We start from the raw sequence: 15,533 nt of genomic DNA, 5'->3' as shown, positions 1-15,533 counted from the left end.
TATAACTAATTCAAACTCAAGTTGATATTAATGGTGTATAATCTATCATTGTGACTAACTCAACAAGGCATATAGGCTCACGAGTCAGCATTATTCACACTTTTAGGTCTACAGTTTGTGTAATTAGATTGCTTAGAATTTCTCTAAGAGTAGGCATGTACTGAAAGACGTCTTCCTTTTGTTCTATAGCTTTCTCTTTTATCATTAAATCTACAACATGTTGTTAAGGTCGGTTCAATTAGAGCTAAGAGCCTAATTAGCTAAGCTATAACTAGCTAATTTGATTAGAGTGTTCCTTTGTAGAGTTTTAAAGCTTGCTAGTTCCATCATTCTAACTTCTACCCTAAGCTAAACATTCTAACGCAGTTTTGTTCCAAAGAACTAAGATTTCATCAATTAACTACATATCAAAAAACACATACAAGCCAAACAAAAGCAGGATACATGTAATATTTTTCTGAAACGCTGCCGTATTAGGTTTTAACAGTGTGGCAATCCTGTGCTTCGATCTCATGATTTAGCAAATACAAAAGGTCCATTGGACTTCGTGAAAGATGTCCATTTCCTTAAAACCAAACAAAGGGTGAAGATCTCTGAATATTATATGGATTATCCTATTGTAGCAAACTGATGTCTAATGATTATTATATGGATATCTTGTTTTGGTTTTTCTAGATGTTTGAATATTATATGAACAAAAAAAACGGATCATGCAATAACTGATGTCTAATGATATTTGGCAACAAAGGGTGAAGATCTGGAAACCCCCTATTAACCTTTCTGTATATACAAACACAGACAAAACCAGGCGGAAATCACGGAGTCATCATCTCTTTAAACCCAAAGAAAAGAACCGAGGCAGAAACGTTTTGTGGGTAAACACTGTTCGGACATATATGGTGTTCAGTGGCGGGACTGTTATGTCGTTAGCCCATTTGTCGGCTGAGATGTGGCAGAGATTACGGCGGATCCCACCGTCCGAACGCATTGGCAGCAGCGAGATGCTTAACCTCGTCTGCTGCTTCCCGCTCCAGGAGCTGGGTCGATTAGCTCTATGGCTTTTGACTTTTCTTTCTCTTCCTCCTCCAGATTTTCTATATCCTGAAGCTGACGAAGAAGACTATCGTGATCGTGATCGTGATCGTGCGTTTGCTTATGGATCATATTCAGCTGCCATCGCTTCATATTAGTACCACTTTCATTTGCATTTTGAGTGTTCAGATATCAAACCCAGATCATGTTGGTGAGGTAGGTTAAGTAATCTTCTTTGTGTTGATATTAGGTTTTAAAAAAAGGTTGAAGAACATTATTAGTTAGTAAATCTTCATTTTCCTTTGTTCTTTTAAGTCTCAGTCTTTCTTGTTCTGTGAGCTTGCTTTGTTTGTTTCTTGGATTCCAAGAAAAGAAGCTTGTTTATACTACTTGCAAGTGTGAATTCAGTTCTTACTTCTTCAATCCTTTATTTTCTTTGGGCCATTAGCATTACTGGTCTCTATAAGAGTTTACTAGAGCATTGTATATACTTATCACTACAAAGTGTTAAACACGTTTATAGATTTACAAAGAACAAGTCATAAATAATTTACTTTTATTATTTGTACTGTTGTATAATAAACTGAAAACCTTCGTTTATAAATTAAGAGCACATGGTGCCATCAATCAGATGCCCAATTATTTGCCTATAAAGAAACAGCAAAACAGCTCATTGGTGTACTCATATTCTATTATTTTCATGACTGTCACAGGAAAAAAGACAAGTTTTATATTTCTTTTACGCTTTGTTAAAGAAAACGGCCGCAACGTGAACTGTATTTATTGGAAAAAACACCTTTATGAACTGTGTAATCTTTTCACCAATGAAATAAATAAATGAACTGTATAATCTTTGACCCAGCCCAGCATAGAGTATTAATTCTTTAAATAACAAACAGTAGATAACAACTAAATCTGCTGCACTGTTCTTTCTAGCCGTTTATTTTCAAGTATCTTAGTTGATGAGCTCAGCTAAACAACATTTTTTTTTGCCAGTTTTTAATTTGGTTTAGAACGCCAAATTTTTTTATTATTTGATCAGGACATATATTTCAAATTGATATGATCCAGATATATATAGTCTAATGCTTTACCAATTCATCAACAGATGCATTTTCTATAATTATGTGGCTGTAGTTAAAATTTATACTAGCTATAACTTACAGAGATCAAGTGAAACATTGTGACTTGAAAAAAATTAAGTTTTTTTTTGTGAAACAATAAAAAGAGTTAAAACAATTCAGTGCAAAATTGATTGTTTGGGTTGCTGTTAATTAAACTGTAAAGTGACACATGCACAGTTGGCCTAACACACATCCTGACATCCATGTGTATATATAACCTACAAATGACAACACATAACGACACACAAAACATATAAACTCTTCTCTTTGTTAGCTTTCTCAAGAATCATCAATGGAGGCAATGAAGATGAAACTCTTTGTGGCTGTTTTAGTGGTCGGGATGGCCTTCTCTGCCATGCAACAGGCTGCCGCCGTGGAGGCTCCGGCTCCGAGCCCTACTTCCGATGCTTCTTTGTCTGTCCCCACTTTTGTCGCTACCGTAGCCACTTTGGCATTTGGGTTTCTCTTCTAATCAAATTTGTTTTTGACTTTCTAGTTTATATAGAGATCATATTAGGGCTGGACAAGTAAACCGAACCCGAAAATCCGAACCGAACCCGATCCGATAAAAATGAATCCGAACCGATCCGAACCCGACATAAATACAGAATGGATCTTGTTTTTTTGGTAATTTAGGTTATGGGTATTATCCGAACCGAACCCAGACCTAAATGGATATCCGATAGAACCCGAAACATTTAAAATCACAAAAAGAACTTCTACCAAATATGATCTTAATTCTTAATATATATCCAAAATACTTTAAGATATTATTGAACTTCCAAAATAATTATCTATTACATGAACGTTGATGGTATAGTGTGGCGGTTGAAGACTGAAGTTTTTAGATTTTGGTTTTGTTTTCATTGAATAATATTTCTCATTTCATGAGAAATTAGTTTTTGTTTTATGATTTCATTTATCTTGTTTTCTTTCTATCACTAACTATGTTTATCTTTCGCTTGATTTTAAATGATCACGTTTGATGTTTTTTCTTATTTTTGAATCGATTTTACTTATGTTTTGGCTATTAAAATATGTACAAATCATGTATTTTAAATCCGAAGAACCGATTTCATTTATGTTTTAGTTACAAAATAAGTACAAAATCAGGTATTTTTAAACCGAAGAACCGATTGGGACCCGAACCCGAAAGTACAATGAGTTATACCAGTTATTTGAAGATTTACTAACCTGACCCGAACCCGATAGAACCCGAACCGGTCCCGAACCGAACTTTTATATAACCCGAATGGGGCTGATTTTGATAAACCCGAAAAACATAAATCCGAATAGATAAAACCGAAATCCGATTGGGACCCCGAATGCCCATGCCTAGTGAAGAAGGTAAAAGACGGGGGTATTGGTAATTTCCAACTCATTAAACAAAAAAACGATTTAAAGCAAAAAATCAGAAGATGGGATGTGAACCCACGTTGGGAACTTTAAATACATATGGGTATACCACTGGACCAACGAAGATTTACCTTTTTGCTGTAATTACTTAATATATGTACATATATGTAAATAAAATAATAGAAAACTAATCCCTGATTAATTTCCGATTAATTGATTCGGTGCTAGGCCCAGATCAACTGCACGCGTAGCTAGTGCTGGGTTCGCGGGTCAACCCGCCACGACCCGCCCCGCCCCGCCGCGGGTCGAATCATTTTTTCGATTCAAAAACTCGACCCGCATAACCCGCAAACAAAAACTTTTATATCCGCACCCGCCCCGCCAAAACCCGCGGGTAACCCGCCAAACCCGCGGGTAATATTAATTATATTAAAAATAGTTATTTTAATTAAAAATGATTATTTTCTAATTATATAATAATTATTTTAATTAAAAATAATTAATTTTATTTATATAATAGTTATTTTTAAAAAATACTATTAAAAAATATTTATTTATAATTAAAATTATACAAATATTTATTGTTTTTTATATATTTTACGAAAAATGTTTTTTTTTCAATATTTTTTTTTTTTTTAATTTGCGGATTGGCGGGTACCCGCGATTCAAATTCGGCTGACCCGCACCCGCCCCGCTCAAAATAATCTCGACCCGAACCCGCACCTAGGGCTGGGCAAATAAACTGAACCGGAAAATCCGAACCGAACCCGATCCGATAAAAATGAATCCGAACCGATCCGAACCCGATATAAATACCGAATGGATCTTGTTTTTTTGGTAATTTAGGTTATGAGTATTATCCGAACCGAACCCGGACCTAAATGGATATCCGATAGAACCCGAAACATTTAAAATCACAAAAAGAACTTCTACCAAATATGATCTTAATTCTTAATATATATCCAAAATACTTTAAGATATTATTGAACTTCCAAAATAATTATCTATTACATGAACGTTGATGGTATAGTGTGGCGGTTGAAGACTGAAGTTTTTAGATTTTGGTTTTGTTTTCATTGAATAATGTTTCTCATTTCATGAGAAATTAGTTTTTGTTTTATGATTTCATTTATCTTGTTTTCTTTCTATCACTAACTATGTTTATCTTTCTCTTGATTTTAAATGATCACGTTTGATGTTTTTTCTTATTTTTGAATCGGTTTTACTTATGTTTTGGCTATTAAAATATGTTCAAATCATGTATTTTAAATCCGAAGAACCGATTTCATTTATGTTTTAGTTACAAAATAAGTACAAAATCAGGTATTTTTAAACCGAAGAACCGATTGGGACCCGAACCCGAAAGTACAATGAGTTATACCGGTTATTTGAAGATTTACTAACCCGAACCCGATAGAACCCGAACCGGTCCCGAACCGAACTTTTATATAACCCGAATGTGGCTGATTTTGATAAACCCGAAAAACCAAAACCCGAATAGATAAAACCGAAATCCGATTGGGACCCCGAATGCCCATGCCTAGATCATATGTTGATTTCATATCTGCTTTCACTCATGTATTGTTTAAAGATCGACTGCCATATCCGAATATTAATAAAAACATCTATTATCACTTTTTGTTGACCAGTGTAGCTCTGAGAAACTCTTTAGCAAAAACATATGTAATTTGACAAGTCATAAGTTTGGTAACTATTAAGCTAGTGGAAATTTAGATCTTAAATCATTTTAATTAAAGGTCAGAAAATTCTAGCGGGGGGGAGACAACAAGCAGACACCTTAATTAATTGTAAGCTTTATAATCATGACATCTTCAAAGAAAAGTATGATTTACTCAAACTATACTAACATGACTTTTAGCTTCAATGTAGTGATTTTTCATCTTGATCATAACATCTTAGCCTTGTTTTGTATACTCTAAATAAGACCATAGTTGACAAAAAATAATAATTTTTATGTTAATGGAAGGTGTAGAGATGTTGCTTCTATGGAGGGTGTATAGAGCCAGAGGTTGCTTCTAAGAAAGGTTTTTTTTTTAATAAGAAAGGTTGACAAATAGTGTTTGGTTGGCTATAAAACACATACAATAAACATTTGAGCATGTGGCATAACGTTATAAGACCGTAAACTAGTGAAGTAGTGAATGCAATGGGTTAAAAAAATGATTTTCCTATGGATGATGCTGAGAAGCGCTTGATAAAAAGATTAGGGTTTCAATCTTTAGGATGGATATTATCACAATTCTTATAATCTCGGAGCTTCTGAGCTGCATTGATTAAGGTGTTATTACAAGTTATATATGAAAAAAATTGTATATGAAAAGTTCTAGAGTGTGCGCAAATATTACAGACTCATAAATCTTAATTTAGCTCTTACGAAACCTTGTTATGTCGTAGCGCGCAAGGATCCATCACGTCCGCGTTTTAAACATCTCGAACTCATTAACCAAATTTGCTACTGGGCCTAGACATTTTACGGCCCAACACCTAATCTGCTAAGAAATTAATATTAAAATTAAAAAATTAAAAAAGGAAAAGTAGGAAAAAAGAAGCTAAAGATATGGCAAGAAGCCTAACCCTTGTCCCGGTAATAGCTACACCGCCGTCTTCTCTCTTCACCTTCAATCGTCTCCATCACTTGCCATCTCCTTATTCTCCCTCTGGTAAAAGACCCTCTCCTCTGAGCTCTAGGCCATGTAGTAACATTTCTACTGCAATATCTGTGAGATAAGACTACTGTTATATAGCAGAGCCAATGAATGTTACAATCAAGTTTTTATTTTCTTCATTTATTAAAGTCTAGTCGTTTTGCATGTACTGATTCTACTTATGTCGGTTTTGTAACCTAGACAGGCGTATTGAGAGCAACGGCTAAGAGATTTACTTTTGTAACCAAGTCAAAGTCAGTGACAACCATGGCTGCTGTAAGTCAGAGTTTTTTTAGACATTGTGACAGGTTCAAGAATGATTCTTTTGAGTGCTGTGACAGGTTCAAGAATACCCTGGGAATCTAAAACGCCAGGTGGAGAAGCTCTTTGATGCGTCTCTGAGATCAACAGTTCCTGATGAAACCGGTGTTGAGACAGAAGTTACTGCCTCGCTTCCTGGAAAGCCTGGAGATTACCAATGGTTCTCCCTCCCTCTTTCTTTCACTTCATTCAAATTCCTATTAAGTTAATTTCTGGTTCTGTTAAATTAAATCATATTGTTTCTATGCAGTAATAATGCAATGGGTCTATGGTCCATAATTAAAGGAAAGGGTACTCAGTTCAAGGGTCCTCCAGCTGTTGGACAGGTTAGTGGCTTTTCTGTGCTCTCTAGCAGATTCTTATTGGCTCTTATCTTGTTTTACTTTTTACACATAGGCCCTTTTGAAGAATCTACCTGCTTCTGAGATGGTGGAGTCATGTTCTGTGGCTGGACCTGGTTTTGTTAATGTCATACTATCATCCAAGTGGATGGCTAAGGTGCTGCTGCTGTTTGTATAATCGGTTTTCTAGTCCTCTTCATGTGTAACCATAATTGTTTTCTAATACGCAGAGTATTGAAACTATGCTTATCGATGGGATTGACACATGGGCGCCTTCTCTTCCAGTTAAGAGAGCCGTTGTTGATTTTTCATCTCCCAACATTGCAAAAGAAATGCATGTTGGTCATCTGAGATCGACTATCATAGGTGACACTCTGGCACGCATGCTTGAGTACTCCAAGGTTGAAGTTCTACGCAGAAACCACGTTGGTGACTGGGGAACACAGGTAGATAGCTACTTCCCTCTTCTTCAAATAATGTCTTGATTGTGTTCCATTATTTATCAAAAAAAAAATACAAAAAAAAATTGTTTTGATTATGTAGTTTGGGATGCTCATTGAGTACCTCTTTGAGAAATTTCCTGATACGGAGAGTGTCACTGAGACAGCAATTGGAGATCTTCAGGTCAGCTGCCTTACGTCATATGGCCTTCTTCTTATGCACTTTATGTGAACAACTAAAGCATCCTAACATCAAATGTCATGTGACAGTCGTTTTACAAAGAATCAAAGAGTAAATTTGATGCTGATCCGGAGTTCAAGGAGAAGGCACAAAAGGCTGTGGTCCGTCTACAGGTAAAATAACCTTCTTGGTGTTGTCTTCTGTAGGCAGTGTTTCAATATGCTGCTGCTTTGGCTGTAAGATCTAAACAACTCACTTGTCTTTTTTTTTTGCTTTTTTTTCTTGGGGGTGTAGGGTGGAGATGCTATTTACCGCAAGGCCTGGACTAAGATTTGTGACATTAGCCGAGCAGAGTTTGCCAAGGTTTATCAACGCCTTAGAGTTGAGCTTGAAGAAAAGGTAAAGGAGTAGATGGACATAATATACTATATTATTTGAGACAGAATAGAAAAAAAAGGGGTTAATGAAAATTACATTGATCAATGACAGGGAGAGAGCTTTTACAACCCCTATATAGCTAAAGTAATTGAGGAACTGAACAGCAAGGGTTTGATTGAAGAAAGTGAGGGTGCTCGTGTGATTTTCCTTGAAGGCTTCAACATCCCACTCATGGTTGTAAAGAGTGACGGTGGTTTTAACTATGCCTCAACAGATCTGACTGCTCTCTGGTGTGTGTTATCTTTGTGTTTGTGTTTGCTCAAGCGTAACTTGAATAGTGTTTAATAGTGAATTGTCTGATGATATGCTAAAATCTGCATGGTCCAGGTATCGGCTTAATGAAGAGAAAGCTGAGTGGATTGTTTATGTGACCGATGTTGGCCAGCAGCAGCACTTTAGCATGTTTTTCAAAGTAGGGTTGATGAATGTCTTTTTTTTTTTTTTTTTTGACGTGTCTTGCTTAAAAGTATCAGTCTTAACTGTGGTTATATCTTGTTACTATGAATCAGGCTGCCAGAAAAGCAGGTTGGCTTCCAGAGAGTGATAAAGCTTACCCTAGAGTTGACCATGTTGGTTTTGGTCTCGTCAAGGGAGAAGATGGCAAGCGGTTCAGAACTCGGTCTTCAGAGGTAGTCCGACTAGTTGATTTGCTAGATGAGGCCAAGACTCGCAGTAAAACTGCCCTTATCGAGCGTGGTATCTAACTTTGTATCATCATTGTTAATTGTTTAACCATTGACTTGCTGTGGGTCTTACTCATCCTTTATAATGTTGTTTTCGCTGTTTAGGTAAGGACAAAGAATGGACTCCCGAGGAGCTAGACCAAACAGCTGAGGCAGTTGGATACGGTGCGGTGAAGTGAGTATTGTGATCAAAGCTGAACAAACATTATGATATTAATGTTCTACCAGCTGTTTTGATATTTTTATGCTACTGCTAACTTGCGGTTTTGTTTAATGTTCTTTCAAGGTATGCTGACTTGAAGAACAACAGATCCACAAGTTATACTTTCAACTTCGATCAAATGCTTAGTGACAAGGTAACTGGAATCTACCACCTAGTTTACATTATGCAGTTAACCTAGAAATTCTTATTGGTTCCATGTCATCATGAGCAGGGAAATACAGCCGTTTACCTTCTTTACGCCCATGCTCGGATCTGTTCAATCATCAGAAAGTCTGGCAAAGACATAGACGAGCTGAAGAAGGTATTTTAGCTTCATTGTTCTTCCTCTTGAATATAAATGAACTTTCATTGGAGAGTAATTCTTATGTTTTGATCATCTGCTTTATTGCAGACAGGTAAGCTAGCATTGGATCATCCAGAAGAACGAGCATTGGGGCTTCACTTGCTTCGATTTGCTGAGGTAACAGATGCTCATTCTTTAGATACTAGTTTCAAACTTGACTTCTTTTTTTCTTTTCCGAGTAACAAGATGAACACAACCTATGTATGAAACTATTGCAGACGGTTGAGGCAGCTTGCGCCAACTTGTTGCCGCACGCGCTGTGCGAATACCTCTACGAGTTATCTGAACGCTACACCTCATTCTATTCCGTTCATCAGGTGTGGATTCAGGACATTCCACGTTTCTATTTGATACTATTGTGATATCTTTCTTATCTCACTTCAAACATGAACTTTTTACAGGTCATTGGTTCAGCAGAGGAGGCAAGCCGTCTCCTACTTTGTGAAGCAACGGCCATAGTGATGCGGAAATGCTTTCACCTTCTTGGAATCACTCCTGTTTACAAGATTTGAATGCGCTTCCACATTTTGTTGTTTTTTTTTTCTCATTGCAAAACGGATCAGAGGATTTTATGAGTTTTACTTTCAAGTATATGAATCATCATATTAATCACTCGGAGAGGTGTCATCTTTATAAGTGTTATACTTATGATCTAGATTAAAAACTGGAAAAGATAGGAGTATCAGAATTTGATTTGTAACTGAATAATTACTAAAAAGGTTGATCCACTTTGACATTTTTGATGCAACAAATAAATATTTTTTGATAGAATATTCATTCATCACCAAAAGATAAAAAATAACTTTATGTATATATATAAAATATTGGTATAGTCAAATTATTATATTTTAATAAAATATGCTAAAACAAAATTTTAGTATTTAGATTAAAAAAATTTAAAATGTAATTTAATATTCATTTAAATCTATGTTAATAAATCTAAATGACTGAAAATAACAAATGATATTGCATATTCATTTAAACATATTTATATGAAAATTTAGATTTCAGATTTAAATACTTAATAATATGGTATATAAAAAAACAAAAAATTTGTATGTAGATTAAAATTTTGAAAAATTGACTTTTCATATCCATGTATATTTATTTAGTATATATAAATGATTTAAATTAATAAATGATATTTCTTATTCATTTAAACACACACATATGTATAAATTAATTTCAGATTTAAATATTTAATAATATGATATATTTGTAGATGATAATTTGTCATCACCAAAAAATAGATTTGTAATTAGAAGATCATTCATAAAAAGATTATGAACTATTAAACAATTTGTTAAAATATTTGAGTTGAATAATAAGAAAAAGAAAAATTTGAAAAATTTCATAAAATTGTAAAGATGATGTGTCAATTTTTGGTGCATCACTTTCTTAGGTAGCTTCATGAGAGGAGAGAAAGTTCAATATATAAAAATGATCTAATGTTATGTTATTAAGGTTGTAGTAAGATAATATTTAAGAGAAATATCTAGTCTAACTAATACTAAAAGGGTTATATGAGGAGTAGAGAAGCTATCCACGTCCTCATTTTAAATTAGCCAATAGGGTGAGTTTATTTGTCCACGTCACACTGGTGTTGTGCTGCTTTTTGCTTGATCCGTAAATTGAAGTAGTTGGCCCATAAACCCAATTCGAAAGAAACCCTAAAACAGCCGAGGCTGAGTCGATGAATTCATATGTCTTCATCGTTCCAAATTCCTCCAATCCTGACCGTTTTACTCGCAACCCACTCTTAATTATTCCTTTATGCTCCTTCCACCTTCCTCTCTTGCTCTTATATAAACCCGTCGTCAAAGCTTTCATGGAATCATATTCAACAACTTGGATCGATGGCCATGAAATCAGTTCAATCCTCCGGCAAGTCTCCTCTTGCATTGTAATTCAACAATCTCACACCATGTTAGAGTTTTTATTCTTTACCGAAGCTTGAAAGAGAATTTAAACGTCCTCAGCCAGCCATGTCGAATACATAAGTTCAAAAGAATATGAAGAGCCCATCGTATGTTTCCTTGGATTTATCTGTTTCATCTTTTTGTTTCAACTGCTTTCTCTCTATATCCTGACAAATTCAATTTCTTTTCACAGCGGCTCCAGATTCCTTGCCTTTAGTCTATTCTGGCTCCTTTTGTGTATGTTTATAATGGTATAGTCGTTTCCATAATATTTGAAGATATTTTTGATGTATTTTCACGTACCAGTTTCTAAGAGTCCTTTTTAAAGACAGAGGGATGTTTGTGTTGGTTGTTTAGTTAAGCTACTACGACGCCGTACAAGTGGAGTTCTGGTGATTTTCATTCCAGTTCATGTGAACTTAGGAAGCCATTTTCAAAAGGTAGTGAAGATCTGGTAAAAGCTCCGGCTACAAATCCACCCGCCAAAGGTATAGTGAATTTTGAAATCAATAGTTCAGTCTAAATCTGAACCAAGCCTTTCCATTTTCTAGATCTAGAAGTATATACTGTCAATATCGGCCAGATCCCCTCAGCGCTAGCGTCATGGACTACCGAAGCAATCAACAGTGGATCCTTCTGCCGCATAGATCCTGACATGGAAACATGGTAACAATAGCTGGGTTTTATTTGAAAACACGATGTTTGCAATTTGATGTTTTATTAATATGTCTCTTATATTTCTTCTGTGTAGGCTGATCCCTAAACAGAAGCTACTAGACATAGCAGAAAGCAAGAGCTCATGGCTCGACATGGTACTATATTTTTTCGTAACCTTCACTTATGCCGGTTTTATTTTTTCAATTGGGAAATTTTTCATTTTAAAATATTTTTGCCTCATCTTGAACTAACCTAATTAGAAGGGGGATTCATGGAATTCATCAATGTAGAATCCAGATCAAGACAGAGAACCAGAAGATGCTAAAAAGTGTGTGTGTCTATTAGTTGAAGGAAATTGATTTGATTCCCCATTTTGGAACTAATCTATTCTCTGACTGGAACATATGTATAAGGAAGCTGAGGACCATAAACAAATGATGCTTAGTCAAATGTTGTGTTCCCAAGCCTGAGAGAGAAGTAAGTCCCATCTAAATGCTTGGAGTTCATCTATTTTTTTCTTCCTTTGTTTCTTTTGGGTCTGAATTGTAGTTTTATCCGTGGAATATTGTAACTGGTTCTAAGGCTAGCGTGGATGCATAGGTTCTTGGGAATGAAGAAGCTTTTTTTTTTGCACCAGAGAGCTTTGGTTGTTGTTGTTACCATTTCAAACCAGTTTATTTATTTGTAGATGTTGTAGGCCACATACAGTCTGTCCAAGGCTCGGCTCTCAACAACGTCACCGCAACTACTCGAGTTGTAGTCCATTTTCTCATTTCCCCGTAAGCCCTCATCAAACATTTTGTTGCTTTGATTTTCACTTATTCGGTCAAATTTTAAAAATAAATTGAACACACTCCTTCAACAGAACTGTGGTGGTGTACTTTTAGGAGTTCAGTATTATACCTAGCTCATGGTTCCGAACTTGCTGTGATTCTGGTCATAGATGCAACTATTGGTGCTTTTGAAGCGGGCTTAGATAATTTGAAAGGGCAGACAAGGAGCATACACGGGTTCTTATAGCTTTTGGTGTGGAGCAAGTCATAGTCACAGTCAACAAAATAGATATTGTTGCGTATTTAACGGCCATATTTGATTTGATTAAGCTAGCATTAGTTGGTAATCAAGCCTATAAGACGCAGTCAAAGCTTGGAGAAGCAAAGAGCAAAGCTGAGAATTTAAAGAATTAAGCTCAGGAATCACAAAACCATTGTGTTGGGGTCCAAAAAGTAAAGAGTTTCAAGAAGAGAGTAATAATGACCATAATGGTGTAAGAAGACACTATTATATGGAGTTCTTATCTTTGTGCTTGCAGGAAAAGTTGAGGTTGCTCAGCAAGCAGTAAAATGTTTGATGAACCTGGATCCAGATGACACTTGTGGTTATGTGCTCATGTCTAATACTTATTCTTCTTTTGGGTTGTTAGAAGAGGCGGTTGGACAGAGGGTTTTGATGAAGGAAAGGCAAATGGAGAAGGAAATAGTGTGCAGTTCAATGGAAACGAAGTTCACGACTTTGTTTCTTGCGGTGAAAGTCACCCTGAATCCCCAGAGATTTACAGTTTACCCGGTGTGTTAACTGGGAAGCCTCTGCTCTAAAATCAGAAGGTACTTCTCAGTTTAGTGACCATCTTGGTTATTTAAAAGGCACCATATGATCTGATGCCATCGCATAAGAATCAAAACAACAAATTCAGTGACAAAGTATAATCTGAATTTTGAGCTGGTGGACGAAGAGGATTGCTGTTACTTCCAAGCAACCAAAAAACACGTTGTACAAGCTCGAGGTGGAGACATCTTTGATGTTTACAGAAAGAAAAGAGTCAACCAGAAAATTTTGAAACTTTGTAGAGCGTTTTTCTCATGACTTTTTTTCTGTATGCAATTGTTGGAGACTTGGAGTTTATAAGAAAAATAATGTTTGTTCAACGACAAGTACTGTTGTTTGGTTTGTCTGGATTCATCATTCATGTAATTATTATTATTTCTTCTTTTATGTGTTTCCTCTTATAAATGTACTTGAATTTCTCTTATGCTAGAAATCTGCAACTAGAATGGGTTTCACTTGGCTAACAAAGAAATTATCAGTCTTATAGTTTTGGGATGTATTCAAAGGTTGTCTTTAGGAAATGACAATTCAGTAATAGTAATTACATACAAGATTCCCCCTCTTCTAAACATAGCAAATAAACATATTCTGCAGAATTATATACGACCTTCTTTTGATAGTTTGTGGTTTATCTACCAAAGTTTCACATATTTTTCTTGATAGCTTGGCATAAGTACATGGCAGATAACCTTCAGCTTATTCAGCCTATATAAGGTTTTTCTAGCTACTATTCAGCAAAAAAAAGTAGTTTTTAATTCTAGGTAGTTAGAAAACGGAATAAGAAAATATACTATGATGTTAATGTAATAGGCGTATTGACCTTTTTGGCATTTTCTCATGAAATTACCCAATAACAAATATAAGAAATGGCCAGTGTGTATGATTCTTGACATGTTTAAGTTGTCAGAAATTACTTTAACCAGTAACATTCACTTGGGAGTTGGATCAAGGATAAAAACACAATAATCAAAGAATATAGAAATCTGCTTAAGCTCTCAACAACAACTTCTGTTTTTGTAAGTTTCTTCTGACTACTATTGCAAGTACAAAACTACATATATATTTTTGGATAAAATGTATAGCTACATATGAAAATTAGTTTCAGTTATTTTACCATGGTAATGGTTCACTCTACTTACACAAAATCTAAAGTTTAATATTTGACATTGAACTCATGAACTTGAATAACTCATAATTTATTACAATTTAATATTTTATTAATGTAGATATTTTAATAAGTTCATTATTTGGAACATTCAAGCAAATTTTAAAATGTATTTTAGCTATGCTATATTAGATAGAGTCTCCACGTAGGTGAAAATAATCGGCCAATGAGAAACTATATTTTTGCCATGTCACCTACTCTATTTGTTTTTACAAAATGATCCTTTAACTTTTTACTTAAACAATTATAACCGAAAATTTTTTTTTAGTGAAATATATTATTTATATAAATATAATTATATTTTTTTATTTACATAATAGTTTGTAAAGAAATATTTAGTGTAAATAATATCATAATTTTATAAAATACTAAAATAAATTGGGCTGGTTTTCAACTTTCAGAAATAAAAAATATTATTTGTAAACTTAAAAAAGAATATATCAAGAATATTTTTTTTCAGGAGAGAAAATAGGAAAATGCATCGGAGACAATCCATCTCTATTATGAAATTCCTCTATTTTAGAGAAAAAAATAGAGGAATACATTGGAGATGGTCTAAAGCATGGCCGACGTAAATGATCGACATTGAGATTTCAGCTTTTCTGATTCTTATGAATGTTTCAATATGATTTGAATATTTTCTTTGTTTTATAATATAATGGTTTAAAAGTATTTTTTGTTTCACTAAATAAATTGTTTTTATATTTCAATGTAACTTTATATTTATTGGATATTGTGTGGCCAATTAAATTATGTAAATTACTGTGTAATTGATTAAATTTATATATTAAATGATAGTTTTCTAAAGTAATAACTTTTAAATATTACACATTTTAATTAAAACTGATTACATTTTGAAACATATAGAGTAATCTATAAACTAACTCTATATAGATATGAGGACAAAATTGTAAAGTGGTATCACCTTGAATTTCTCTCATTCTGTGCATTCCTAATTGGAAGAAGATAATCAACATCTAATATTATGTTACTCTCAGTATATTAGAAATGGTCGAACCATAAACCAATTAAGGATAAT

The 15,533-nt window shown here is 34.5% G+C and overlaps 2 protein-coding genes and 1 long non-coding RNA gene across 4 annotated transcripts; all 3 read left to right on the top strand.

Moving 5' to 3' along the window:
• Positions 1–58: 58 nt before the first annotated feature.
• On the top strand, positions 59–2,646 carry LOC106360323 (arabinogalactan protein 13). The gene has a single exon (XM_048763142.1). It carries the CDS (start codon positions 2,449–2,451, stop codon positions 2,626–2,628), a length of 180 nt encoding a protein of 59 aa, XP_048619099.1. The 5' UTR covers positions 59–2,448; the 3' UTR covers positions 2,629–2,646.
• A 3,406-nt stretch (positions 2,647–6,052) lies between these two features.
• LOC106411344 (arginine--tRNA ligase, chloroplastic/mitochondrial) lies at positions 6,053–9,760 on the top strand. Of its 2 annotated transcripts, none has more exons than XM_013852096.3 (18): positions 6,053–6,193; positions 6,384–6,454; positions 6,520–6,659; positions 6,750–6,825; positions 6,896–6,997; positions 7,071–7,286; positions 7,384–7,464; positions 7,551–7,634; positions 7,756–7,860; positions 7,951–8,129; positions 8,227–8,311; positions 8,409–8,595; positions 8,688–8,757; positions 8,869–8,938; positions 9,017–9,106; positions 9,197–9,265; positions 9,367–9,465; positions 9,550–9,760. In XM_013852096.3, exons 1-18 carry the CDS (start codon positions 6,091–6,093, stop codon positions 9,658–9,660), a joined length of 1,938 nt encoding a protein of 645 aa, XP_013707550.2. In that variant the 5' UTR covers positions 6,053–6,090; the 3' UTR covers positions 9,661–9,760. The 2 variants fall into 2 exon arrangements, with proteins under 2 accessions (XP_013707550.2, XP_013707551.2); XM_013852097.3 differs by having other exon boundaries at positions 6,064–6,193; positions 6,380–6,454.
• An 880-nt stretch (positions 9,761–10,640) lies between these two features.
• On the top strand, positions 10,641–13,899 carry LOC125590110. The gene is made up of 2 exons (XR_007326307.1): positions 10,641–11,733; positions 11,819–13,899. It is a non-coding gene; the product is annotated as an uncharacterized LOC125590110 (long non-coding RNA).
• The last annotated feature ends 1,634 nt before the right edge of the window (positions 13,900–15,533 follow it).

Source organism: Brassica napus, chromosome C7, assembly GCF_020379485.1.
Source record: "Brassica napus cultivar Da-Ae chromosome C7, Da-Ae, whole genome shotgun sequence".
Classification (NCBI taxonomy): Eukaryota; Viridiplantae; Streptophyta; class Magnoliopsida; order Brassicales; family Brassicaceae; genus Brassica; species Brassica napus.
This window is presented reverse-complemented; position numbering and strand designations above follow the sequence as displayed.

Excerpts from the sequence above, each read along its gene's own strand:
- LOC106411344 (XM_013852096.3), top strand. The coding sequence starts at position 6,091 with ATGGCAAGAAGCCTAACCCTTGTCCCGGTAATAGCTACACCGCCGTCT. Across the intron at positions 6,998-7,070 it reads CATCCAAGTGGATGGCTAAG|AGTATTGAAACTATGCTTAT; the intron begins GTGCTGCTGCTG and ends TCTAATACGCAG. Across the intron at positions 7,287-7,383 it reads TTGGTGACTGGGGAACACAG|TTTGGGATGCTCATTGAGTA; the intron begins GTAGATAGCTAC and ends TTGATTATGTAG.
- LOC106360323 (XM_048763142.1), top strand. The coding sequence starts at position 2,449 with ATGGAGGCAATGAAGATGAAACTCTTTGTGGCTGTTTTAGTGGTCGGG.